This window comes from Myotis yumanensis, unplaced genomic scaffold (assembly GCF_028538775.1).
Source record: "Myotis yumanensis isolate MYYU_CA2020_CCGP unplaced genomic scaffold, mMyoYum1.0.hap1 SCAF_3, whole genome shotgun sequence".
NCBI classification, from domain to species: domain Eukaryota; kingdom Metazoa; phylum Chordata; class Mammalia; order Chiroptera; family Vespertilionidae; genus Myotis; species Myotis yumanensis.
In genome coordinates this window covers 186,784,705-186,810,343 of record NW_027223754.1, presented here as the reverse complement: position 1 = coordinate 186,810,343, position 25,639 = coordinate 186,784,705, and the positions used below count along the sequence as shown (strand labels likewise).

At 40.8% G+C, this 25,639-nt stretch overlaps 1 protein-coding gene across 1 annotated transcript in view; it reads left to right on the top strand.

The window, feature by feature from the left end:
- The window catches only part of DERA (deoxyribose-phosphate aldolase), a 92,572-nt gene that overhangs the window by 10,070 nt on the left and 56,863 nt on the right, over positions 1-25,639 (top strand). Inside the window, exons 2-5 of the mRNA XM_070410635.1 lie at positions 18,489-18,586; positions 19,972-20,119; positions 22,291-22,386; positions 24,542-24,676. Of these exons, the coding sequence (XP_070266736.1) occupies positions 18,489-18,586; positions 19,972-20,119; positions 22,291-22,386; positions 24,542-24,676 (477 nt within the window). The remainder of the gene's footprint in view (positions 1-18,488; positions 18,587-19,971; positions 20,120-22,290; positions 22,387-24,541; positions 24,677-25,639) is intronic.

Here is a 25,639-nt window from a genome sequence, read left to right as displayed (position 1 = left end):
AGTTCAGTTTTGAACAGATATTCTCAGACAGTGTTGGCAGTCACTGTGCTCCATAATGTAACAGGGGGTTTGTTTGTTTGTTTTGGGAGACAGTATCAACTCCAGCCTTGTCTGCTTACAGTCAGGGTATTTTAGCACATGTTAGATGCCTGCTGTCTAAGGGGTACACCTACATTCCAAGCTCCTTCTGCGTGTGTGTAAAAATATATTTAAGCACATATAAAGGCAGTGCTGGAGAGCGTGAGGCTGTGGTAAGTTGGGATTGGAAAGCATTTGATATTTTCTGCAAATCAAAGGGTAGTGAGAAGGTGACATAAAACATGGATAATGCATATACCAGTTACACAACACATGTTTCTTTTTAAAATTTTCCTTTGCTTTCAAAACTTAGTTCACTTTGGTTTCAAATCAGAATCGCATGTTCAAGATTGAGAATTTGGTTATTTAGTTCTAGACTAACCAGATTAAAATTTTCTGCAAATTAATATATATGTTGGGATGGTTGCCCATTTAATTAAACATAACTTCTTTTTTGAAAGGAAATTAGACTTTGAATTCTGAATCTGTGGGATTCAAATCCTGATTCTTCTACCTATTGTTTTTTGAGTTTTCACACTTAAAAAATGAGGTGAATAAAAGCTCAGTCATAGAGTAGTTGTGAAGATTAAAAGAGATATTATAAGTAGAGCAATTGGCACAGTGCCTGAAAGGTAGTGAGCCGCAATAAGAATTACTTACCTTCCCTTTCACAAAATATAGGAATGTGGGGATGTTCTAAACTTAAAATGAAAGAATAACTGGTTGTGAACAAGTTTGCTGAGCGGAATATAACATGAAGTCGTGAGGAGAAGTTCAAAGAGTCTAGGGCAGTTGGAGCCGCAGTGCATGCTGGAATGCAGTGGTGGTTGAAACGAGATATGTACTCAGTAACTTTCTAATGATTTGCTTTCCTTCATATGGGAATATGTTAAAGGTATTTATCATTGGGAATCCTCCACCCCATGGGAATTTATTCATCCCAAGTTCTTTTATCTTTCTAACCTATTTTTGTGATCAGCATCTTTGAAATTGATAAATAACAAGACTACAGAGTAAGTGTTCATTTGATAAGATTTATTGGTGCTATCCTATGACTATGTTAGATATATGAGCTCAGACACATGCTCATGTGCTATTGCTTGAGAACTAGCAATATTTTTGGTAAAACTCTGGCATTGGTTTCAAAATTTAAACATACAAATTTTAATCGTAAAATTGAAGTGAGTCTTAGGTCATTTTACAAAGTATTTGCCCAAAAGAGTAGGTGTCAGGAATAATATGAACTCCCAAACTTTAGGAAATAAGTTGTTAACACCCCTCATAAAATATGTCCTTCATTATTTACTATATCTTACCTGAGAGGTCAAACTTAAAAGTAAATGTTCCTGGGAGAGGTCATATATTACCTTAAATCCATGGGTATAGTACAAATGACTGGTAATAGATTTTTCCTGGAATGAGATTTAAGTGGGATATTGTGTGTGTGTGTGTGTGTGTGTGTGTGTGTGCGTGCTGAGAGCAGAGTACATTGAGTACAGGAGTGGTAATGGGGAAATAGGTTTCAGGAAAAATAGGTACAGATTTTATAGAACCATTAAGTTCCATTAAGATATTTGTTCTTTTTCCTCCCGGAGCTTAACATACTTACATTTAAACAAAATAATAATAATAATTTTTAGTTCTATTCTGTAGCATTTAAATTATGTATATGATATTTTGACAGGATTAATTGTATGCAGGTCTGTTTTCTTATGTAAGTATCCTTGCGGACTCTAATTTGTGTGATTGGCACAGCTTCCAGCATGGGTAGCAGCTTTATGAATAATATTTTCTGTGGACTTATCATGTGAAATCAATAAATAACAGGGCATTTTGGGACATTTTCAGATTTTAATTTAGGAAAGTCTGTCATCAAGTACCTCATTGAGAGGAAAGACTTAAATAGGTTTTCTCTGAAGCTCCTAGAATAATTGATCAAATCGTCTCAAAGGGCTGAGAGTTGGATCTTTACTGAGCCAGGGTGCCAAAGTTTTCCAGCTTCTTGATGAATTTCTTCAAGGTCTAATGATTCTTTCTGAACTCTGGGCACATGTAGGGGCTTGGAGAAACTGATCAGAAAATTTCCCAGAAATCCAAGTTTGGTTTAATAAGTCTAATGGTGTATTTTCAAGAGAATGCATAGTAGTAAAATTGAGATCTGGGTAATACTATGTCCTGTGAGATGGGAATTTTTGTCTATTAGCAAATTTATTTAAGATGTTAATTTGACTGAAAAACATGAAAGAACTAATTTTTAAATGACAGTTTTCAAAGTATTGTCAAATCAAGAATTAATTCACAATATTGTTTTGTGTGTGTGTGTGTGTGTGTGTGTGTGTGCGTGTGTATGCATGTTTTCCAAATTTGACAAGCACTTATGAACTTATATAGACCCTTAACTTGCTTTGCCTGGTGAAGTAACAGGTATAGATAGAGGCTGAAGAACCAACACTTGATCTAGACTGGTAGAATTGAATTCATTTCATAAAAGTGAAGGATTGGCCAGGTATAGAACAAACTGTAAAGGACATTTTGTTTATATCCCCCTTGAGATATTTTCTTCTGTCTGTACAAATCAAAACCTCTGGGATACACTGAGATTTTAGTCATATTGTAAATCCACATGTGGAGCCCAGAATGTAAGTCCTGGTGGCCTGTGAGAAAGGAGAAGCTGCATCTTTTAGTAATGTAATGGTATGCTTCCTAATGAAACTTATGAAATGGAGGGGAAGTGAAAAAGCTGAATGTAACTTCGAGAATTACTGGGAGATAATCTGACCCTTACTGTTGGTTGTATGCCTGGAGGCAAATCTCTTGGGAGAATCGTGAGAGGGATAAAATAATTGACAAATATGAAGTAGTTTATAAACACTGAGGTGAAGTGGGTTCTTTAGTGTCAGTCTTGGGTTCAGACTCTTACTTTTAACTAACTAGTCTTTGGAGATCCCTTTAAGAAAACAAACAAAAAAAAATGTAGAATACTCCCCACCTTCTTTTATTGTACAGCGTAAGGCCTGCTGGTATTCATCCTGATTAATTAGCAGATGCTTCTCTCCTCTCTTTTCAAATGTTACTTGAATTTTTATTGAATATATATATTCTTTAAAAAGGCATGTTTATAAGAGTTCATACAGCAAACTCCTGTCCCACCCTTCTACACCCATACTTCCTGCTCCCACAGGGAGCCTTTTCTTCTAGTGTTTACCTCCACATTTCAAAATAACACGCTTGTACTGTGAGTCTTAATTTTTCAGTTTTGAATTTTATGCATTGGCGTTCCGCTATGGAAGATAAAGATTTAGCTCTCTTGCACTGTATCTCCCCCTTCCTCTCCGAGGGCCCCTCTTCCATCCTCTCATTATGGCAATATTTTAATTAGATACATTTTCAGTGTGTCTATTGTTAAGATGGTGTCAATATTCATTTATAAGCCATATGGTACACTGTGATTACATTTTATTTTTTGAATAAATTTTTATTTTCTCTGGAATTGTCTCATTTGCTCAGTTTTCAATGTAGTTATTACTAATTCAACCCTACGCCAGCTGTCAGCAATGAAACTGCTTTTTTGGTGCATTCAAAGAGATGATGTAATTCATTAGGTTTGTATTTTTCTAGGAGACGTCACCCCTAGTGTCCTCAACTCTCCTCTCTGAATCCAGCTTTTCTGGAAGCCTGCTGCATCCCTGGTAGACAGGGCTCTCCCCCACTTAACCCAAGGCTTCCTTTTCACACTGTTATTATGGCCCTGTCTTCTGGAGTCCATGTCTTCCTCTTTCATGGTTTCCTTCCTGATTTGGTGGAGTGCCATTATCAGCGACTTCCTGAAAATAAAGGCTTGGAATGTCAAAACATGCTTTTACTCTTTAGTCATATTTAATTGATATTTTAGCTGAGAATAGAATCCTATATTTGAAATTGTTTTCTCAGGAATTTCAAGGTTGTCTCCCATTATATTTGGCTTCTATCCAGTGTTCCTCTTGACAAATTTAATGCTCTTCTCATCCCCGTTTTGTAATGTAGCCTTTCTCTTTTCTCAGATTGTTTCTCTGATTAATTTTTTTCCCTTTCATTTTCTTAATTTTGTCCTGGAATTCCTACTTCTTGGATGTTGGACTTTTTTGATTGATCCTTTGATTTTAACTTTTGTTTCTCTCCTGTTTACTGTCTCATTTTTCCCCCTTTTGGGAGGAAGGGGGAATAGGAGATTTCCCTCACATCATCTTTCAAGTCTTCCGTTGGGCTTCTCATTTCTATCACATTTTTAATTTCTAAGATCTCTTTAGTTTCTTTTTCTTAATAGTGTCCACCTACAAAATGTCCAAACCTGTAGAGAATGTTTATAATAGTTTGATTGAGCCAAACTGACAACATATGCCCAGGAGCAATATCTGAAATGCTCAGGAGAAAAAGTGTTTTTTGCAGCGCCTTTTATGCATTTGAAATAAGAAGGAAAAGTAAGGAAGATTACATGGAGGTGGGGGAGAGAAGGTGGGAATTAGATTACAGGATAGTTAAGATTATGTTCTCTCTTGAGGATGGTTGCCTGAAAGGTGTGTTAATTTAGCTGCACAGAAACAATGGGTAGAGCTTGCTTAAGGCAAAGGTTAGCCTTTCACTAAAGAAGTCATATGCCTGGGGCCTGACTACCCATCTTGAGCTGCCCAGTTAGAAATTTATGATCAGATCACCCGGTGAGGTTACTTTCCATAGAATCCCCTTTTTCTTTCTGTCCCCCTTTAGCTTTCTCCCCTTGTTTTATGCATGCGGGTATTATTTATAGTCATTCTCAAGTTTTCTTCTGCTTCCCACAGTGTTCTGTTGCCTCTGAGTGCCCTCCACTCTTTCCTGTCCAGTTGTTTTTACTCTGTGAGAAGCTTTCCTTTTATATCAGCTAGTCCTTGGTTGTCCCTTCATATTTAAGAATGAGGCATTTGTGTAGTAAAGCATTTAGTTGTGTCCAAAGACAGGACTGGCTTTTATCCTTGGTTCTTGGGAGATGATCTCTGAACCCTCGGACTGTCCTGCCTGGTAAGAGTGTCTTTGTTTTCCGGGGGCTTTGGCCCGCACCAGATAGTCTGACAGGGTGGTTCCTGGTGACCGCTTTGGGTCATGTGGTCTTAGCTTGACCTCCGGAGGCTGGGAACTGAGGTCAGCCACATGGGGGTTAACTGTCTTTGTGACCAAGACCCACTAAACACTCTGGACACCAAAGCTCGGGTGAGCTTCCTTGGCCGGCAGGACTTGGTCGGCACACTGGGCTGTGTGGACTCACTGAGAAGTAAAAGTCACAGTGACAGAAGTGAGCCAAGATGGGCTGCTGTGAGCTCACCGAAAAGCCAGAGAAAAGGGGGCCTTGGAGACAAGTTCAGGGGGTAAGCCCAGGACGAGCCGCCACTACCCATTCCTCCCCTGATTGCAAGTCTTGTGGGGACCCTTAGAGTGTAAGGGAGAAAGGTAAAGATGTATGCCTGAGAGGGGAGAAAGGTGTGGGTGTGCTCCAGAGAGAGAACCCTCTTTGTCTTGAGGGTTCTTTTCTGTGTTCTAAAGCCAGGAATTTTAGGGGAGAATCTCAATAGAATATTCATCAGCTTTATGCTGATGCACCAAAATGAGATCTATTCCCCTGACTTCATCCATCCTTGGGTGTGATTGGCACAGATGGCACTGATTGAATTTCTGTTACCGATCTCCTGAGTAGGGTGATTTAAGCCATTTGCTCTCTGGTTGGGAGGAGAAGTGTACACCATTTACTCTCAAGTGTCCTTAGTTAGGGAAGATGGGACTTTGTAATTCACTAGGTGGCAAGAACTGCTGGGCCATTTAACTACCTGTCTCAGTTCCACTTATCCCTATTCCACTTGTCCTGGCTTACTAACCTGTCTGGAGATGAATCCTCCCATGTTTTGCCTGGGGGAACATAGCCTGACTGCTAGTGTTCTCGGAGTTGAGTAGTGGAAGGGCGCTGGTGATGGCACTGAATATCGACTTTCCCTTCGTCCTGTTTTTCTCAATGATAATCTTGACAGCAGAGCAGTACAGGGTGTTGAGGTCACACATGAACAGGGACACCTTATGGATGAGGCATCAGGGAAAGCTTCGTAGAGAATGTTTAAACTGATAACCTGAAGGATGAGAGGGAGCTCCCCAGTGAGAATGGAGGGCATAGTATTCTAGGCATGAGGCTTACAAATTTACTTGACTAGATGTGTCCGTATTACTTGGGGAAGTGGATCAAGTCAGCTGGCAGTTTGTTATAAAGGTCCATATAATTAGAAAAATAGCACCAGAGATATAATACTAAAGGCTGTTGGTGGTAAATTATATTAACTAATTAATGCCATGCCCTTTGCAGATAAGTAAATAAAAGCATTGAGGTTCTAAATGAAATTTTTGCTTAAGAGTCAGGATTTAAAATTACTACATTGGGTAGGAGAGTTAAATGATTACATTATATATATATATATATTTTGGGGGGGGGGGGGCGGTTTAATTTGTTTGAAGTCCTTTGTTGACTTTGCCTTCCAAATGGCTTTTGAGGTTTTCTTTGGTAATGCTATTCTGACCAATGAGAGTAATTTATTTACTTTAAATATGTTTTTTTAAAAAACATTGATTTTAGAGAGGAAGGGAGGGAGGGAGGGAGGAAGGGACGGGGGGGGGGGGAGGGGGGGGAGAAGCATCAAAGTGAGAGTGCAATGTCTGTCGGCTTTCTCCAGCATGCCCACCACTGGAGACTGAGCTGCAACCCGGCATGTGCCCTGACCGGGAAGGGAATCGAATGGTGACCTCTTGGTGCACGGTACAATGCCCAACCAACTCAGTCACACCAGCCAGGGAAAATGAGTAATTTTAAGCAGATACTAAAATTTAGATTAGCTATTGCTTATACCTAAGAATTTAGATATGAGAGAGAGGAAGGGAGAGGGAGAGAGAAAGAGAAACATGGATGAGAGAATGGAACATGGACCACCTGCCTCCTGCATGCTCCCTGTCGGGATCAAACCCAGAACCTGGGCATGTACCTGACCAGGAATAGAACCGGCAATCTTTTTGGGGCATGGGCAATGCCCAATCAACTGAGCCACACTGGCCAGGGCATGAAATATTTAAAATTAAAATTATAATCATAATGACATTTTACTCATAAATACTTTTAGGCCCTAACTGGTTTGGCTCAGTTGATAGAGCGTCGGCCAGGGGACTGAAGGGTCCCAGGTTCCATTCTGGTCAAGGGCATGTACCTTGGTTGTGGGCACATCCCAGTAGGGGGTGTGCAGGAGGCAACTGATCGATGTTTCTATCTCATTGATGATTCTAACTCTCTATCCCTCTCCCTTCCTCTCTGTAAAAAAATCAATAAAATATATTTAAAAAAATAAATACTTTTAGCATTTTAAGGAATAAAAATATTTTTTATTAATACCATTGTCACATTAACCAAATTTGAAATAATTCTTTCATATCATCTAATACCAATTCATATTTCAATTTCTTCAGTTGTCCCCAAAATGTATTTTATCACTGGTTGGTTCAAGCCAGGTTCCGAATCAGGACTATGGATTATATTCAGTTGTATTTGTTTCCCTTAATCTGAAATAGAATCCCTTCTTTCACTGAGTTTGATGCTATTGGATTATCTGACTGCCCCAACTTGGGGATTTATCTGGTTATTTCCTCATGATGTCATGTAACTTATTTCTCTGTCTTCTCTATTTCCTTTAATTTGGAAGTTGTATCTTGCCTAAGTCTGGTTTTTCTAGAATCAGTAGTAGGTAAATAGATGTAGATATAAATAAAGAGACATAGTATAAAAAATTGGCTGACATGATTCTGGAGGCTGAGAGGTCCACGACCTGCAGTTGGTGAGCTGGAGACCCAGGAAAGCGGAATGTGTGAGTCCGAGTCTAAGCCTGAGGGCCTGAGAACCAGAAGAGTCAATGGTGTAAGTTCCCTTCTGAGTGCAAGTCAGAGGTCAGGGCTAGCCCAGTGTCCCTGCTGGGGGAGGCAGACACTGAGAGAGCTCTTTCTCACTCAGCCTTTTGTTCTATTCTGGCCTTCAAGGGATTGGATGAGGCCCACCCACATTGCAGAGGGCAGGCTGCTTTCATCGGTGTACGCATTCAGGGGTTGATCCCGTCCGAAACACCCTCACAAGATATACCCAGAAATAATGTTTAAAAAAAGTACCTGGATACCCCGTGAGCCAGTCCAGTTGGCACATAGAATCAAAAATTCACCATCCCCTATCTAAAACTTGAGCAGATTCAGATTAAACAGGTCTGGTCAGAGCACTTCAATAGTGATGCTGTGTAGTTCATACTGCATCATGTCATGAGGCATATAAAGAGCGTCTGATGTTAAGTTTGGTCATATGTCTAAAAAGATTGCAGCGACATCTGCCGATTGTACAGTTCCCGTTTAACCCTTTGACCTGCAAGTAATGTATATTGAGGCAGTACTTCTATACCATGTGCCTATCCACTTGACCCATGAACTTATCACTCAGTGTCTTTTGCATCCATTGGTAATGCTTGCCTGTATCAATTATTTCACTAAGGGTAGAGAAATAATGTAGTTGCTTTAAGTCGATTCTTTGTGTCGTTAAATCACCCACTTTTTTCTCCCTTCCCCTTTGATGCCAGCACTTCCTCTGATGTCGTTGCTGTTTATGAATCCTCCTTCCTTGTCCCCAGATGTCCCTTCCTTAAGTTTTCTTGTCACATAGTAGCTAAGTGATGAATCGTGGTTTGATTCTGATATAAAACTGTTATTTCCTACTTGTTTGTGAAATTCTGCTTCTGGAAACAAAAAATGAATAGCTGTGTGTGTTTTTTTCTTATACACATCGGGAAATTTGGATGTAAAATGAGCAATATTTAGAGCACACATTTTATCTGAAGGGAAAGTCATGCTTCAGAGTTTTATGTGACTACCCTTTGAGGCGGTATTAAATTGTCATCTTTAGGCACAGGATTCTTAACATAACAGCTAATTTTTGGAGTATCTACAAATGCTTTTTAAGCAAGTTTGGGTCTTCTTGGAGCCTGTGATATCTCTGTAGAGCGATGTTGACACATGATAAATGTTGAAGAGCATTTTGTCCAGATTACAGATTATCAACTTTCCTGAGAAATAAAAATTCAGAATCTACTTTTTCATTAAATGTAGTACTTTTTTTTGAGTTCACTGCTGCTGATGGATTTTTTTTCAAAATAAAGAAACCTAACCCCAAATAAATAATTTTAGATTTATTGAATAAAAAAATGACCAAAGCATTGCTTTCAGTCTGCTCTCCTCAAGGAATCTAGAGATTCCCTGACATATTCCATGTTCATCTAACCTACACATCCAAACATTTCTCATGACCCTATTGACGTGTGGTATGGTGTGGCTGTATCTCTTGCAGATTGGGGCTCAGGCCAGGGCACAGCTGGCAGCTATAGCAAATGACTACAGAGAAAGAATAGTGTTGCTTACTTCTCCTATCATCACTCAAGACTGGAAGGACTCAGCTGTTGCTAGCCACAGATACTCCCAGTGCCCTGAGCCGCCAGTGAATGCCTGCGTACTGGGAGTGTTGTTTCTGTTATATTTGGGAAGGTGGAAAAAAGTCAGGTTTTGGTTTCCTAGAGTGAACCACATATTCAGGTGAGAGCTCTGCTCACTGCACACCCTTTAACACTATTACTGGAGACCATGGTAGAAGTTGGGGTCTACCAAACCTGAACTGGTTTAAGTTTGTTTAAAATGAAATGTACAAGACAAATGCCCAACTAGATGGGACAAGGGTGTGTCATCCTAGTTGCCCAGAATGATGTGGTCACTGTAGTGAAGACTAAAAGCTCAGCAGATGGCCCGGCCAGTGTTGCTCAGTGGTTGAGCTTCGACCTATGAACCCAGAAGGTCATGGTTCGATTCCTGGACAGGGCACATGTCCGGGTTGTTGGCTTGGTCCCAGTGTGGGGCACACAGGAAGCAGCCGATCAATGACTCTCTCATCATTGATGTTTCTATCTCCCTATCCCTTCCTCTCTGAAATCAATAAAAATATATTTAAAAGCTCAGCAGATGGTCAGTACTGGGAGGAATGGTTAGATTTCATTCCAGTCGTTAAAGTGTGGAGAGGGTCGGAGAGGAGGCCCAGAGACCAGCCCTGACAGTTTGTTCTAATCTGTGAATCTTCCATTCATCTGAGGATATTTATGGGTGGAGAGCAGAGGAAATGTCCTTGAACTGTGTGCTTTGTGAACCTTGGAACTGCTTCTGGAATGTCAACTTTTCTTGGACTGTTCACTCTCCAGATGGGAATAATGGCACCAGAGAGGGGGTCGCTCTTATTTGTTTGAAGGCAGAATAGAAATGCTCCCATCAGTGGACTGATGGGGTTTCCACTACTGGCCCCGCCACTGGAGTGTTCTGGTGTGAGCCACCACCTGCTCTTGTGTGAGCCTTTTAATTGGCTTCCCCCCAGCAGCCAGAGGCTTGCTTTTAAAATGTAAATCAAATCCTTTTAGCCCTGTGCTCAGAATTCTCGAAAGACTTCCCATTTCACACCTAAAGTCCTTTCCAGCTTGAAAGAGTCCTACTTAAGGGGCTTTCTAACAGGCTTTGTGTATTATATTGCCACAAAGTACATGCCTACATACATGTGATTAAAACAGAACTTCCGTAAATGACCCCCCCCAATTTTACATAGAGTGTACCCTGATGTTTTTCTATTTTATTATATTTCTTCTTCTTTTTATTTTATTTTATTTATTTATTTTATTTTATTTTTATTTTTTATTTTTTTGGCACCCCAGATGGGACATGAACCCACAATCCCTGGCTTAGGAAGCCAGTGCCTTTTTTTTTTTTTTTTTTTTAAATGCTGGTTGCAGCCAAAACCGGTTTGGCTCAGTGGATGGAGCGTCGGCCTGCGGACTGAAGGGTCCCGGGTTCGATTCCGGTCAAGGGCATGTACCTGGGTTGCGGGCACATCCCCGGTGGGAGATGTGCAGGAGGCAGCTGATCGATGTTTCTCTCTCATCGATGTTTCTGACTCTCTATCTCCCTTCCTCTCTGTAAAAAAATCAATAAAATATATTAAATAAATAAATAAATAAATAAATGCTGGTTGCAGCTGACCGAATTGATATCATGACACATCTATGGGTCATGACTCTGTTTGGAAAACATTTTACTCAATGGCCTGGCCCTTGCCTTCCTCTCTGACTTTCTCTCTACCACTTCCTGCCCCTCTTGCTGACTCCTCCATTACACCTGTGTCTCAGTTTTGCCTCACATACAACATGTTCACTCTTGCCTTAGGCCCTTTGCATTTGCACTTCTGCCTGGACACTGTTTCCCTGGACAGTGGCCTCATTGCTCACTTCCTATTTCAACTGGGGTTCTGCTCAAAAGTTTTAAATGTTTCCTTATCAGAGACTTTCTCTGACCGTTCCCATCCCTGCATCCTCCATTTCTTATCCTATATAACTTTTCATTGCAGCAATATAGTCTATATAATAAAGAGGTAATATGCAAATTGACCATCACACCCTTGCACAAGATGGCTGCCCCATGTGGTCACAAGATGGTCGCCACAAGATGGCTGGCAGGGGAGGGCAGTTGTGGGTGAACAGGCCGGCAGGGGAGGGCAGTTGTGGGTGAACAGGCCGGCAGGGGAGGGCAGTTGGGTGTGATTGGGCCGGCAGGGGAGGGCAGTTGTGGGTGAACAGGTTGGCAGGGGAGGGCAGTTGTGGGCAATCGGGCCAGCAGGGGAGCAGTTATGCATTGATCAGGCTGGCAGGAGAGGGGTTAGGGCAGGGGTGGGCAAACTTTTTGACTCGAGGGCCACAATGGGTTCTTAAACTGGACCGGAGGGCCAGAACAAAAGCATGGATGGAGTGTTTGTGTGAACTAATATAAATTCAAAGTAAACATCATTACATAAAAGGGTACGGTCATTTTTTTTTTAGTTTTATTCATTTCAAACGGGCTGGATCCAGCCCGCAGGCCGCAGTTTGCCCACGGCTGGGATAGGGGGTGATCAGGCAGGCAGGTGAGCTTGGGAGCCAGCGGTCCTGGATTTTGCGAGGGATGTCTGACTGCTGGTTTAGGCCTGATCCCCGTGGTCTAATGTCCAGTGGGAGCCTGGGTGCCCTCTATGGGATCACCCAGGGTTTATTGGATACTGGACTTTGGGAGAAAGACTAATTCTAGATTCCATCTGCTGGTAAGGATCAGGCTCCCAGCACAGTCTCTGTCTTGTATCTTTCTGGCGTAGGAACTGGGTGAGGCTGAGTCTGCTCACTTATATAAATTGAATGTCTTCTGAGCCTGGCTGGATCAGGCATGTACTGATATTCAGGGCTCTTTTTTTGTAGCTAAGCTAACCTTTTCCATGGCTAAGGTAGAAAGACTAGATGCGATCAAGTTGATACTTCACTAGTTTCAGTGTCTGAAGTAAAAAATAAATTTACTGTGATGCAGCAGACATATTGAGCAGCTTTTTTTGTGTTAGGCACTTGTATGGGAGGGTGTGGCTCATCCCTGGGAAATTGCAAATTAGAATTGAAAATAAACAACACAGAAATAATCAATTAGCAAGAGGTTCTCAGTAATAGAGTCTGGGATGAAAACTGTATAAGTGCATATAAGAAAATGACTGGAGACAGCCTTAGGGAATAAATTCGGGTGGTACAATCCTATATAATAAAGCCTAATATGCAAATCGACTGAATGGCAGAACGACGGTCTCCATGACACACACTAACCACCAGGGGGCAGACGCTCAATGCAGGAGCTGCCCCCTGGTGGTCAGTGTGCTCCCACAGGGGGAGCACTGCTCAGCCAGAAGCGGGGCTCACGCCTGGCAAGCACAGCAGCGGTGGCGGGAGTCTCACCCGCCTCCGCAGAAGCACTAAGGACCCCTCGGGGGATGTCCGCCAGCTGGCAGGCGGACATCCTCCAGGGGTCCCAGACTGCGAGAGGGCGCAGGCCGGGCTGAGGGACCCTTCACCCCCCAGTGCATGAATGTCGTGCACCAGGCCTCAAGTTCCATATAAAAACCCAGGAAGAATGAAAAAAGAAAACATGGGAAATTTAATCTTTCTTACTCTTCCAAAGTTTTTTGGGGAAAAGTCTCTAATAAAGTATCACAATTTCTGTTTTTCTCCATTAGGAACAAAGGTAAAATCAAAATACAAAATAAACCTTCTTTTATAGAGTTATTTGGTGTTACATGTTTTATATTGTGAAGAAGTTCACAAATAGCCATAGAAACACAAATGGGAGTGATGGAAAGGCTACAAAGTAGATTTTGGGGGAAAATGATCTCTCTCCACTGAGACTGGAACAGGAAAAATAATAATAATAAAGAATTGTGAGAAGAGTCTTTGAGAACAAATTTATAAATGACAGAGAGCCTGAAAGGCACCAAATGACATACTAAGAGAAACCGTGGGATTTTCTTCACTGGAGAGTGTTAAGAAAAGAGTATTACCGCCTTCCAATTATGATTTCATATCTATTCTCCCCAAAGACACATGTACTTGAAACCCCTCCTGGCCCCATAAGAGTGGATTCTATGGTCCTGATGAGATTGTGTGCAATAGAATCACTTCTCCTGGAAAGGAGACGCTAAAGGGTACTCGAGTAAAATATTAAAAATTATGAAGGACATAACAAAGGCCAATCAGTTCTTTCTTTTCCCCAGACCCCATAATATGAGAACAAGGGTTATTTGATGAAATTAAAGAGTAGCAAATTAAGTGCTAATAAAATGAGATAGTCACTTATAACTCATTACCATGGGAGGTCACAGAGGCAAATTCTGTGGCTAGATTAAACATGGGCTGGGTAATTTTATGACCACTAGTGATATTTTTAGCAGTGGAGCCTGATACTGTGAGCAAGGTAATCCTATTACATTCTCCAAGAGATGGTTTGCAGGGACCTCTGGCAAGTGGTATCTGAGAAGGGTGAGAGTAGGCCTCACGGGTTCTAACCTTTGGTGGGGGATTGTACTAAAAATTAGTTTTTAAGATGAATGTCTTCAGGTATCCCATTCACGCTCAGTCCTGACTTCTCTTGTAGAGAACCAAAAGTCCTCTCTAATCAGAAGCAATTAGAGTACAGAGTTTCATTATACCAGATGCTAAGTCCTGGAGATCTATTATATAGTAACGTGACTAGAATTAACCATGCTGTATTGTATACTGGAAACGTGCTATGAGGTAGATCTTACATGTTCTGAGTACACACACCCAAAAAAGGTAGATGTGTGAGACGATGGATATATTAATTACCTTGATTGTGGCGATTAATTTACGGTGTATATAAAATGTATATCCACACATTAAGTTGTAGCCCTGGCTGGTGTGGCTCAGTTGGTTGGAGTGTTGTCATATACATACAGCGGTTCTTAACCTGTGGGTCGCGACCCCTTTGGTGGTCGAACCACCCTTTCACAGGGGTCGCCTAAGACCATCCTGCATATCAGATATTTACATTATGATTCATAACAGTAGCAACATTACAGTTATGAAGTAGCAACGAAAATAATTTTATGGTTGGGGTCACAACATGAGGAACTGTATTTAAAGGGCCAGAAGGTTGAGAACCACTGCATTAGAAGGTGGTGGGTATGATGACCAGTCAGGGCACATACCCTGGTTCCGCAGTCCAGTACATGTAAAAGGCAGCCAATCAATGTTTCTCTCTCTCTCTTCCTTCCTCTCTCTCTAAAGTCAATAAAAAAAATAAAATCCCCACACAAAAGCAAACAGCAAGTAGTACACCTTAAATATATATAATTTTTATTTGTCAGTTATACCTCAATAAAGCTGGGGGGGGGGGAAAGATAAACATTAAAAATAAAAAGCAACTGGCAAAGACTTCTAGAATAGATCATTTCTGGACTTTGGGAGCCATTTAGCTAATTTATTGAATGCTATCCATGTATTAAGCACTTTGCTTGGATTTTTAAAAATCTGTTGGGAAAATGAGCATTTAAAAAAATTAGTGCCATTCAGAACGAAGGGGAGGGTACTGAAGGCAGATTGTAAAGGAGCCCATGGGAAAAAAAAAAGCCAAAATAGCTCAACCTCTGTGGTTCAGAGAGGGTTCACGGAGAAGGTGACATTGGACTGAGAATTCTTTATGGAGATATAATTGACATGTAACACTGTCTTAGTTTTTATGTGTACAACATAATAAGTTGATAAATATATTGTTGTGAAATAATTGCCACAATAAAATTAGTTAACCTTCTTCACCATGCAGTTATAATTTTTTCCCTTGTGATGAGAACTTTTAAGTGATTTTAAATATGCAATATAGCATTATTAACTGTAGTCACCATACTGTACTTTACATCCTTATGACATTGATTTTGTTACTACTGTAGAAGTTTGTACCTTCTGTCCCCACCTTCACCCATTTTACATCCAATCCTCCACACCCTGCCTCTGGCAACCACCAATCTAATCTGTTCTATGTATCTCTGAGTTCAGCTTTTTTTTTTTTTAATCCTCACTGGAGGATATTTTTCATTGATTTTTAGAGAGAGTGGAAGGGAGAGGGAAAGACAGAGAGAAATATTGATGTGAGAGAAAAACATCAATTGGTTGCCTCCTGCATGTGCTCCGACCAGGGCCTGGGCTGGGGAGGAGCCTGCAACCACGGTACATGACCTTGAGCGGAATTGAACCCGGGACTTCTCAGTCCACTTGCCTATGCTCTATCCACTGAGCCAAACCAGCTAGGGCTGAGTTCAGCTTTTTTTAGTTTTGTTTTTTTAGCTTCCACATCTAAGTGAGATCATATAATATTTGTCTTTGAATGAATTATTTCACTTAGGGTAATGTTCTCAAGGTCCATCTGTAGTGTTACAAATGTCAAAATTTCCTTTTCCATGACTAAATAATATAATAATATTCCATTTAATTCTTTATTCATTCATTTGTCAGTGGACAATTAGGTTGTTTCCATATCTTGGCTACTGTAAAATATTGCTGCAGTGAAAATGGGGGTGCCCATGTCTTTCTGATTTAGTGATTTTGTTTCCTTTAGAAAAAAATCCAGGTGGAATTGCTGAATCGTTTGGTAGTTTTGTTTTTCATTTTTCTGAGTAACCTTCATACTGTTTTTCAGAGTGGCTGCACCAATTTACGTTCCCACCAACAGTGCACAAGGGTTCTCTTTTCTTTATAGCCTCACTAACACTTCTCTGTTTTATTTTTAAATGTGTGAGGTGATAGCTCATGGTGGTTTTGATTTGCATCTCCCTCCCGATCAGTGATGTGTAGCATCTTTGCATGTACCTGTTGGCCCTCTGTATGTCTTCTTTGGAAAAATGTCTGTTCCGATCCTTGAACTGAGTCTTAGAGGTTGAGTAAGGGCTCCCTGTCCAGGCGAGATAAGGAAAGGCATTCTAGGCAGAAGGGACCGGCAGCCTGCACAGGTCCAGAGGCAGAACCTGGTGGAATGTGTCAGTGAACTCCCAGTGCTTTGGAAAGGCTGTGCCACAGAGCTCAGTTGGTAGAGAGGGAGAAGACAGGGCATGAGAGGGAGGAGGAAGTCAGATTATGAAGATCGGGATTGCCTGAGACCGCTCTGGCGGCCGTGGCCGGAGTGGGTGGGGGGGTAGAGAAGAAGTGGGGAGATGCTTCCAGGAAGTGTCACATGAAATAAAGGACAGACCCTCAAAGTGTGCCCTGCCGTCATAGGCTTCCCTCTTTTGACTACTGTCCATGGCTGCCTGGTGGTGAGTATTGTATTTCACCAAGCTGCTTGCTTCACTCATTTTTACTATCTGCCGGAAACATTCTTTTCCATGAACTTGATCACCATTAGTAGTAGTTAAAAAAAAAAAAAAAAGAGCCCCCTACCTTTGGTTAGGGAGAAGTTCTTATAGGTCTCAGAAAAACTGGGATGAGTCCAGTGTGTCTGTCTGGTTCTGTTCCCTTGCGGTGGGGAGGAAGAGGCAGATTTCATGTGCCTGACCTTAGACTCCAGTTCTCTGTGAAGTTGGTTCAGCAGACAAGCAGGAACAGATGGATTGAAATGTTAAAAATCTGTTTGTTAAATGATTTCGGCTAACACAATCATTTAATTAGGGAAAAAAGCACCCAGACTATGTTCCTTCTTCAGTGATATTTAAAATAAGAATATCATTATTAATCATTCAAATGCTAACTTGCAATTTCTACACCGTCGAATGGAAATGAGAGGAAGAGAGAGAAGTAGAGAGAGAGTCTTTTGTAGAAACTGACTATCTTTGTAATTTTATTTTTGTGGTAGATGCAAATAATTTATTATTTGTGTTGTTACATAGTCCAATATGTAATCAGCAGTTTCCCCCATCACTTTATAAATAATTGTTGAATTGTGACACATTTCCTCATGAGTAACCTTTTCTACAATAGTCCTTTAAGGCTCTGCTGAGAAGATTCTTTAAAAACATGAGGTTGCTAGAGGGATGTAGAATGAGGTTGGTTATAGAAGGCAAATGGGTGAGGCCACCTGTGTTACAGAGTGTTGGTGGGTGCAGTTGCACCTCATGTGCGCCCGACACTGTGTTTGGTTTGGACACTCAGAGATGAGTAAGGTCATGACTCACAACACAGGAAATATAAGAGACAATTTTACCCCAACTCCAATATGAACTGATACAAGTTCCCCAGTAGAGAGAGATCCACATGTTGGCTCTGTGCGAGGAGCTGGCAGTGTTTTCACAAAGAAAACCATACAGGCTGGGTCTTAAAGTAGAAATTTCAGTCAACCAGCGGAGAATGGCGGGTGGGATGGCGTCGGAAAGAGCCTTTCAAAACCGAAGCGACAGAGATGTCTTCTGGAATTTTGAGCAGCTTGTTTCTGTTCCTTTTCCTAACCTCTGCTATATCAATGTTGTGATTTCTAATACATTCTGAAAAATTCCCCTTTGAGGAAAGAATGGGTTGTATCATGTCAGCATGTAGTAGATATTAATCTTGTCAGTGAGGGGGTAGTGATTGAGGATTCCTTTAAGGCCCAACATCAATTCACTTAAGTATGTTTTAATCGTTTGCTCTCCTGGCCTGGGCACTCACACATAAGTCTTCGCTGTCAGAAGCGAGGCACGTGGCCCGGGCAGTACAACATGTCCCCCCCATTGTTAGACACGTCGGTGTAATGAATCAATGCAGGCTCTTCCGGTTCCAAATGTACTTAACTTTCCACGAAGCATGCCTTTTCATGACTGGGCTTCTTTCAGCAAGGTTATTTATTTGTAGTTGCGCGAAAAAGAAACCTAAGCTCTAACAGAGCTGTGGTGCCAGATGATAAATATATCCTTTCAAGGGCCGTGTTAAAAAAAAAAAAATGGGTGACTGTATTTAATAAAACTTATTAAGTTTTAAAAAGTATTCTTCATTCCCTTTTAGACCTCAGCTGGATCTCCAAAATACAAGTGAATCAACCGGCGGTCCTGAGACGCGCTCAACAAATCCAGGCTCGCAGGACCGTGAAGAAGGAGTGGCAGGTAAGGCTTCTTCTTAGTGCCTGTACTTTCCAGTGCCTGGCTCTTCCCTCAAGGCCGCAGTATTGAATTTCGCTCAAGATGCATCTAACCTTAAAAGATTGCAGCTGTCCATGACTTATTTTAATAATTCATATATGATGATGATGGGTTGGAGAAAGATAACACATTTATCCAAACAAGTTAAAATTGTTATCACTCTTGAGTGGCAAAGCCGCAAATGATTTTGAGGCATCTTTATTCATGAGTGCACTCAATGGCATCTTTTCTCAACACATTTATTCAGTTTCTTAGACATACCTCCTTTGGATGGCTTCTGTTTTAATTTTCAAACCGTTACATCCAAACCGGGTGTGCCCACGGTTGAGGCCCTTAGGTGACCTCCTTTGACCATCGTGTTTTCCTTCGTATTAATTTTCATAAATCATGTTTCAAAATTCAGAAAAATGATGTTGCGTGGAGTACTTGTGGTAAGCATATTCTCCTGTGGCTACCAACCAAAGACGTTCGATGCCTCGCAGGACTAAAAGGAATTGAGAGTCCATTTTACCAGGGAGGCAAAGTGTTGTGATCAAATCCTTTTGGGTGACATCTCACATTTTGTTCATCTTTGGAGATATGCTGTTTGAAAAGTTAAAAGAAAACTAGTCAGAATGAGTTGTGAGATACGAATATTATTTAAAAATGGAATTGGATTAAATCGAAACAAACAAACAAAGGAGTTAGGGAGTCTTTTTTTGTTGTTAATCCTCACCCGAGGCTATTTTTCCCATTGATTTTTAGAGAGAGTGGAAGGGAGGGGGAGAGGCAAAAAAAAAGAGAAATATTAATGTGAGAGAGATGCATCGATTTGTTGCCTCCTGCACATGCCCTACGGGGATCAAACCTGCAACCGAGGTATGTGCCCTTGACTGGAATTGAACCCGGGACTCTTCAGTTGGAGGGCTGGTGCCCTAACCACTGAGCAACCAGCTAGCACATGGAGTCTTTTTATACTATCTCATCTGAGATCCCAGGGCTGGAGGTGAAACGTAAGACAGAAATGCTCTTGTTCCCATGTTCTTCCATGTGGGGTGGCTGTGAGGGGCTCCTTGTGAATGAGATGGAGAAGTCAGATGTGGGGAGACTGGATCTATTAGGGATTTCAAATTGGAATATCTATGGGAGAAAAAAAAAAGTAAGACTACTCTTCCCCCTTTTATTTTATTCTATGTGATACTCAGGTTGTTGGTCACTCTTAGCAATGTTTATAACAGAATGATATGCTGTGAATAGTATAGATGTCAGCTTTTAGCATTCATGTTTGTCTAGTGATTCTCTGCTAACTAAGTGGGTTGGAGATTGATTTTTTTTTTTTTTAACTTTAGTTTTATTTTCCTTCAAACCAGGCTGCTTGGCTCCTGAAAGCTGTTACCTTTATAGATCTTACTACACTTTCAGGCGATGACACATATTCCAACATTCAAAGGCTCTGTTATAAAGCCAAGTATCCAATCCGGGAGGATCTCTTGGAAGCTTTAAATATGCACGATAAAGGTATTGTATGGTGTATAATCTGTCTGGGTTTTTCCTTTTTACAATACTGATGACTAAATCCAGAGGACTTAAGACAAGATTCAGCTGCTAAAATGATAGTAACAATAAAATCCAAGTGATAGAATTGTGTACACAGACAAATAATTAGATTCTTCTCTGAAAAACAGCAGGGAGAGAATCTGAGTCTTATGTGTAGGTCTGTTCTTTCCATCATGGATTCAAGTTGCTGGTAGAGAACTTCTTCATTTTTCTTTTCATTTCTTCAGTTTTTAGAAATTTTCTATCTAGTGACTCTAAAATACTGATTCTGATTCCCCAGCCACATGTGAAAAAGCCAGTCTCATTACTTAATAATCACGTCTCATACATAAAGTATTTTCTGTGAGCAAATGAAATACTTTTGAGAATAAAATGCAAATGGGAAATATTACATGCTTGTATATTAGGTTCGATCTTTTGAGAAAAGTTTTATTCACTTTCTTAGTATACATGAAAGAACTTACAGCAACTTTAGAAAGTTGCTATAAGTACAAAACTTTAATATTTTAGAAATGGAGGAGACCTTTGAGAGTCAGTCTCCTTATTTCTAATATTTCTTTTTAAAAAATATGTATCTTTATTGATTTCAGAGAGGAAGGGAGAGAGAGAGACATAAAAACATCAATGATGAGAGAGAATCATTGATCGACTGGCTCCTGCATGCCCTACACTGGGGATCGAGCCCACAATCCTGGCATGTGCCCTGACTGGGAATCGAACTGTGACCCCCTGGTTCATAGGTCAGTGCTCAACAACTGAACCACGCTGGCCGATATTTCTAAATGAGGAGACCAAGACCTGGACGGCTAAATGCTGTTTGCAGGAGGACGTGCCCTGTTGTTCGCTGGGCTGGTGTCAGGAGCCAGGTCTTTCCATGAAGGGTGTCTGTAATGAGTGCAACTGGATATGTAGATAAGTTGTAGACCTAAAAAACTGGACAGCTTTTGAAAAATATTTATGATGTTTTTCTTGAGTTGACAATAAAAACAATACCTACTAGTAATACTTAATAGTATCAGCTTTGGGGGAGAGGGGCTAAAAAATGTAACAACTCTGTATGCTTTATGTTATTGTTTTGTTTTATAGTGTTTAATTTAATTTTTATTTTTGTAAGAGCTTATTCCTCAAAATGGAGGTTCCATATTTATTTACTAGAGGCCCGGTGCATGAATTTGTGCACAGGTGGTCTGGCTGGCTGCCCTGATGGGGGCCCATCGGGCTGGGCTGGCAGGGGGGAGGGGCCGTGGGCGGTTGGCCGGCTGGCCCCAACCCTGATTGGCGTGGGAGGGGCCGATCGAGGGCCAAACTGGCCCAGGGTGGTGGGGGGGGGCTGATTGGGGGTCTGGATCAGGCTGGTTAGCTGCCGCAGTATGTGTCATAGCCACCGATCATTCTGGTTGTCCTGCCATTCCAGTCACTGGGCTTTTATATATATAGATTATTTTTTATAAAAGAGAGGGTAGGATTAATTAAATGTCATTTTGCTATACTACCCTGTAAGGTTAGCTTATATTTTTTTCATCCACTTTCTGAATGCTGGACAAATCTGGATTTTATTAATTACATGAAATAAGATAGTTTTATTGACCCAAGACCACCACCCTTATTATTTAAGAATTTTAAAAAAGTCGTGTTATGTTAACTTCAAAGAACAATGTATCACAATTGTTTTATTCTATGACTGTAACGATGAGAAAATGATCCGTGTTGTCAAGAACTGGAAAGAAATGTGGAAAATAAAAATCGAACAGACTGTCAAATTACAGTGGGAAGGCTGGGGAGTTTTGGGGCGGGGGGAGATCAACTGAAGGACTTGTATGCATGCATATAAGCATAAGCAATGGACACGAGACACTGGGGGGAGGGTGGGGTGAGGGCATGTGCTAAAGGATAGGGGAGGTCGGGGGAAGGTCAGTGGGGGGGGAAAAAAGGAGACATATGTACTACTATTTGTAATACTTTAAACAATAAAATAAAATTAAAAAAAATAAAAATCTTTTAATTTTTGCCGCATCGTGGGGGAATTCTTTTTTCCTCTCATTTTGATTTCTGTCGATACTGTGCTATAGATAATAGTTAAAGGCATATTGAACTTCACATTCAGAAGGCTGCTGTGGTTTCTTTCTTCATAGGCATCACTACGGCTGCCGTTTGTGTCTACCCTGCCCGCGTGTGTGATGCCGTGAAAGCGCTGAAGGCTGCCGGCTGTACTATTCCCGTGGCATCAGGTAAAACTGGTGTGGCTTTTGTTGATGTCTTTCAACATGTTTCCAGTTCTTCGGCTCAGACATCTTAGGGTTTTACGTATAGTTGTACACTATGCTTTTAATCAGTTTTATGTATTTGATCGGTTGTATTTATTCTTTTAGTATTTATTAATTGCCTTCCAAGTAGCAATTAACATGAACTAATTACTAATCCCTTTAATCAAAGGGAATTATATTCTCAAAAATATAGACCTGTATCCCTGTCCTTAAGGCAACTTAGTTGTTTTGGAGGAATAATCCAATTTAAAAAATCATAATGCCAGATGTGTAGTATATGATATAAATGTAAAATATGATAATAAAGTCATGCAGAAGGTAGTGGTAACTCTGAGCGGGAACTTATTTATTCTGCAGAGGGTGGTGACACTTGGAGAGTAAGGGAATGAATGCTTCATAGAGACAAACAATAACTGCACTGGGTCTGAAAGGGTAAGGGAGTTTACAGTGTTGAGAACATAGGGAATGACATTTAGACAGAAGAATGAGTGTGGGTGAAACCAGAAGCATGTTCCGAGAACTTCAGGTGGTTTGCAATTGTTGGATCCTAAGGTGGGACAGAGTCGGGACTATGGGAGTTGAAGCTGGAGATCTTATGGAGACCATGCCAGGCTGTGCCATTTGGGCTGTGTTCTGGTGATGGGGAAGGTATGGAAAGGTTTTAAGCAGAGGCAGACCACGATCCACTTCATGATGTCCTGAGTTAGGGCATGGTAGTGAGCAAATGAGAAGGGGTGAGCTGGACTTAGGGAGACAATCCCTGTCCCTGTGGGAGTTGATGAGAGACACCCCAAAGCCTAGAAGATAAAAGAGGGCATGTTCAAGAGTTACTGACTTAAGATAGACATGTAGGACATGGCATAAGGGAAAGAAAAGTCTTTTTAAAAGCTTCAATATAGTGTGTGTGTGTGGGTATGTGTGTGTGTCTGCCTCTTACACATAGATAGATGGATGGATGGGTGGATGGATGGATGGACGTAAAATTAAAATTTACTTTTAAAAGATGTTGGAGAGCCTGGCCAGTGTGGCTCAGTGGTTGAGCATTGACCTATGAACCAAGGGGTCATTGTTCAATTCCTGGTTAGGGCTCCATTACCAGTAGTAGGCGTGCAGGAGGCAACTGATTGGTGTTTCTCTCTCACTGATGTTTCTATCTTTTTATCTCTCTCCCTTCCTCTCGCTCTGAAATCAATAAAAACATATTTTAAAAAAAGATGTTGGAGGAATATCCTGGTGCTTTAAAAAAGTAGCTATAAAGATTGTTAATTTATTGTATTCAAAATACATCAAAAGAAACACTATGTACAGTATATATATAACGATCATATATGAAGATTCCCAAAGTATTTGGCAGCTACACCTTTATTGATGTTAAATTCTCAGTCAATTCAGCTTTTCGTCTATACAACAGAGAAATGTGCCTTCCTCTAAGGGAGCAGACCCAAGGAATTTAACAACATCAAGGTAACACAAGGGATTATCTATAGCTATCAGAATGGAGTTAATGATGCATGTCAAAATGTTTAATACTTTTCCAAAACTGTAGTTGTGTTTTCATTTTCTTTATATCTGGCTCTGCTCTTCCCAGCTCTGTCCCTGCCCCAGTTTTGTGCACTGATCAGGTGCTTTTTCTTCATTCTCTTTCCTTTATTCCTGTCTGCTTAGCTGGTTCTTTTAAGATAGGCACTGGGAGGAACCTACCTTACAATTTGGTTACAATGGCTAAAAATGTGAATGGTAAATAAAAAATGCATTGAAGGCCACCTGAGTGGGATGCGTAATTAGTGTCCAGATATCAAGATAGGGATACAGCTACTATTTTATGAGCATCAGTGTGATGACATTTTTTAAATTGCTATTTGCTCAGAGTACCCTCATGAGCATCTCTGAAGCAACTTGATTTCAGGTCTTCTAGACGCGAGGATATAATGCTGATGTCTGTCCTAATGCCATTACTATATGAGATAACATTCTGTTTCTTCACACTTATCAGGATATGCATGAAGTTTTTAAGTGTCATGAATGCTTTGGTCTTTAAATGCTGATTTATTTTGTCTGAAATTCTTTGTTGACCAAACGAAGTTCCTTCCTTTCTTTTCTTTTTTCTGTTCTCTACCAGTGGCCACTGGCTTTCCAGCTGGACAGACTCATTTAAAAACACGATTAGAAGAGGTCAAATTGGCTGTGGAAGATGGAGCTACGGAAATCGATGTGGTAATTAACAGGACCTTGGTGCTGACAGGCCAGTGGGAAGGTAGGTGTATGTCCTAACCTACAAGGGAGACACAGTTCTTCCCTGGTGGACGAAATGGTGGGGATCTGGTCAGAGACAGCATGTTTTGGAAATGATTGCTCCACATCACAAGTGATTGGATGTGAGGGTGAATCTAGGACAGTGGTTCTCAACCTTCCTAATGCTGTGACCCTTTAATACAGTTCCTCACATTGTGGTGACCCCCAACCATAAATTATTTTCGTTGCTACTTCATAACTGTAATTTTGCTACTATTAATGAATTGTAATGTACATATCTGATATGCATTGTTATAAATTGAACATAATTAAAGCATAGTGATTAATCACAAAAACAATATGCAATTATATGTGTGTTTTCCGATGGTCTTAGGTGACCCCTGTGAAAGGGTTGTTCGACCCCCAAAGGGATTGCTATCCACAGGTTGAGAACCGCTGATCTAGGAGAAGCCATGGCTAAGATCATTCATCCTTGTGCCCCTGATAAATCCTGGAATTTGCCTACCTGCATGAGCTTTTTAGATCCTTCTGAGTGCTTAGGTGAATAGTTATTTCCATGCAGTAGATTATTAACTTTTATCCTATTCTATATTGTTTTGTTAATCAATGCAATAATCACTCCAGGCAAGTCTTTTATGCAAAGTGTATTTTAATATGATGGAGGAAATTTCCCTTTTATATGTTAATCTTTGTGTATTTTTAGGATGTGGAGTTATTAATGTCTGCTAAGTCTGTATTTACTTCTGTTCTTGACATAGCTCCTATGAATATTATTTCATATTCACCTTTGAGATTCATGATTTACTTTCACACTGATTGCAATGGGATGTTGCCTATTCCAGTAACACACTATTGTCTTTTATAATTAGACTAGAGGCCCAATGCACGAAATTTGTGCAAGAGTAGGCCTTCCTTCCTCTGGCTGCCGGCACTGGCTTCCCTCTGGCACCTGGGACCCGGGCTT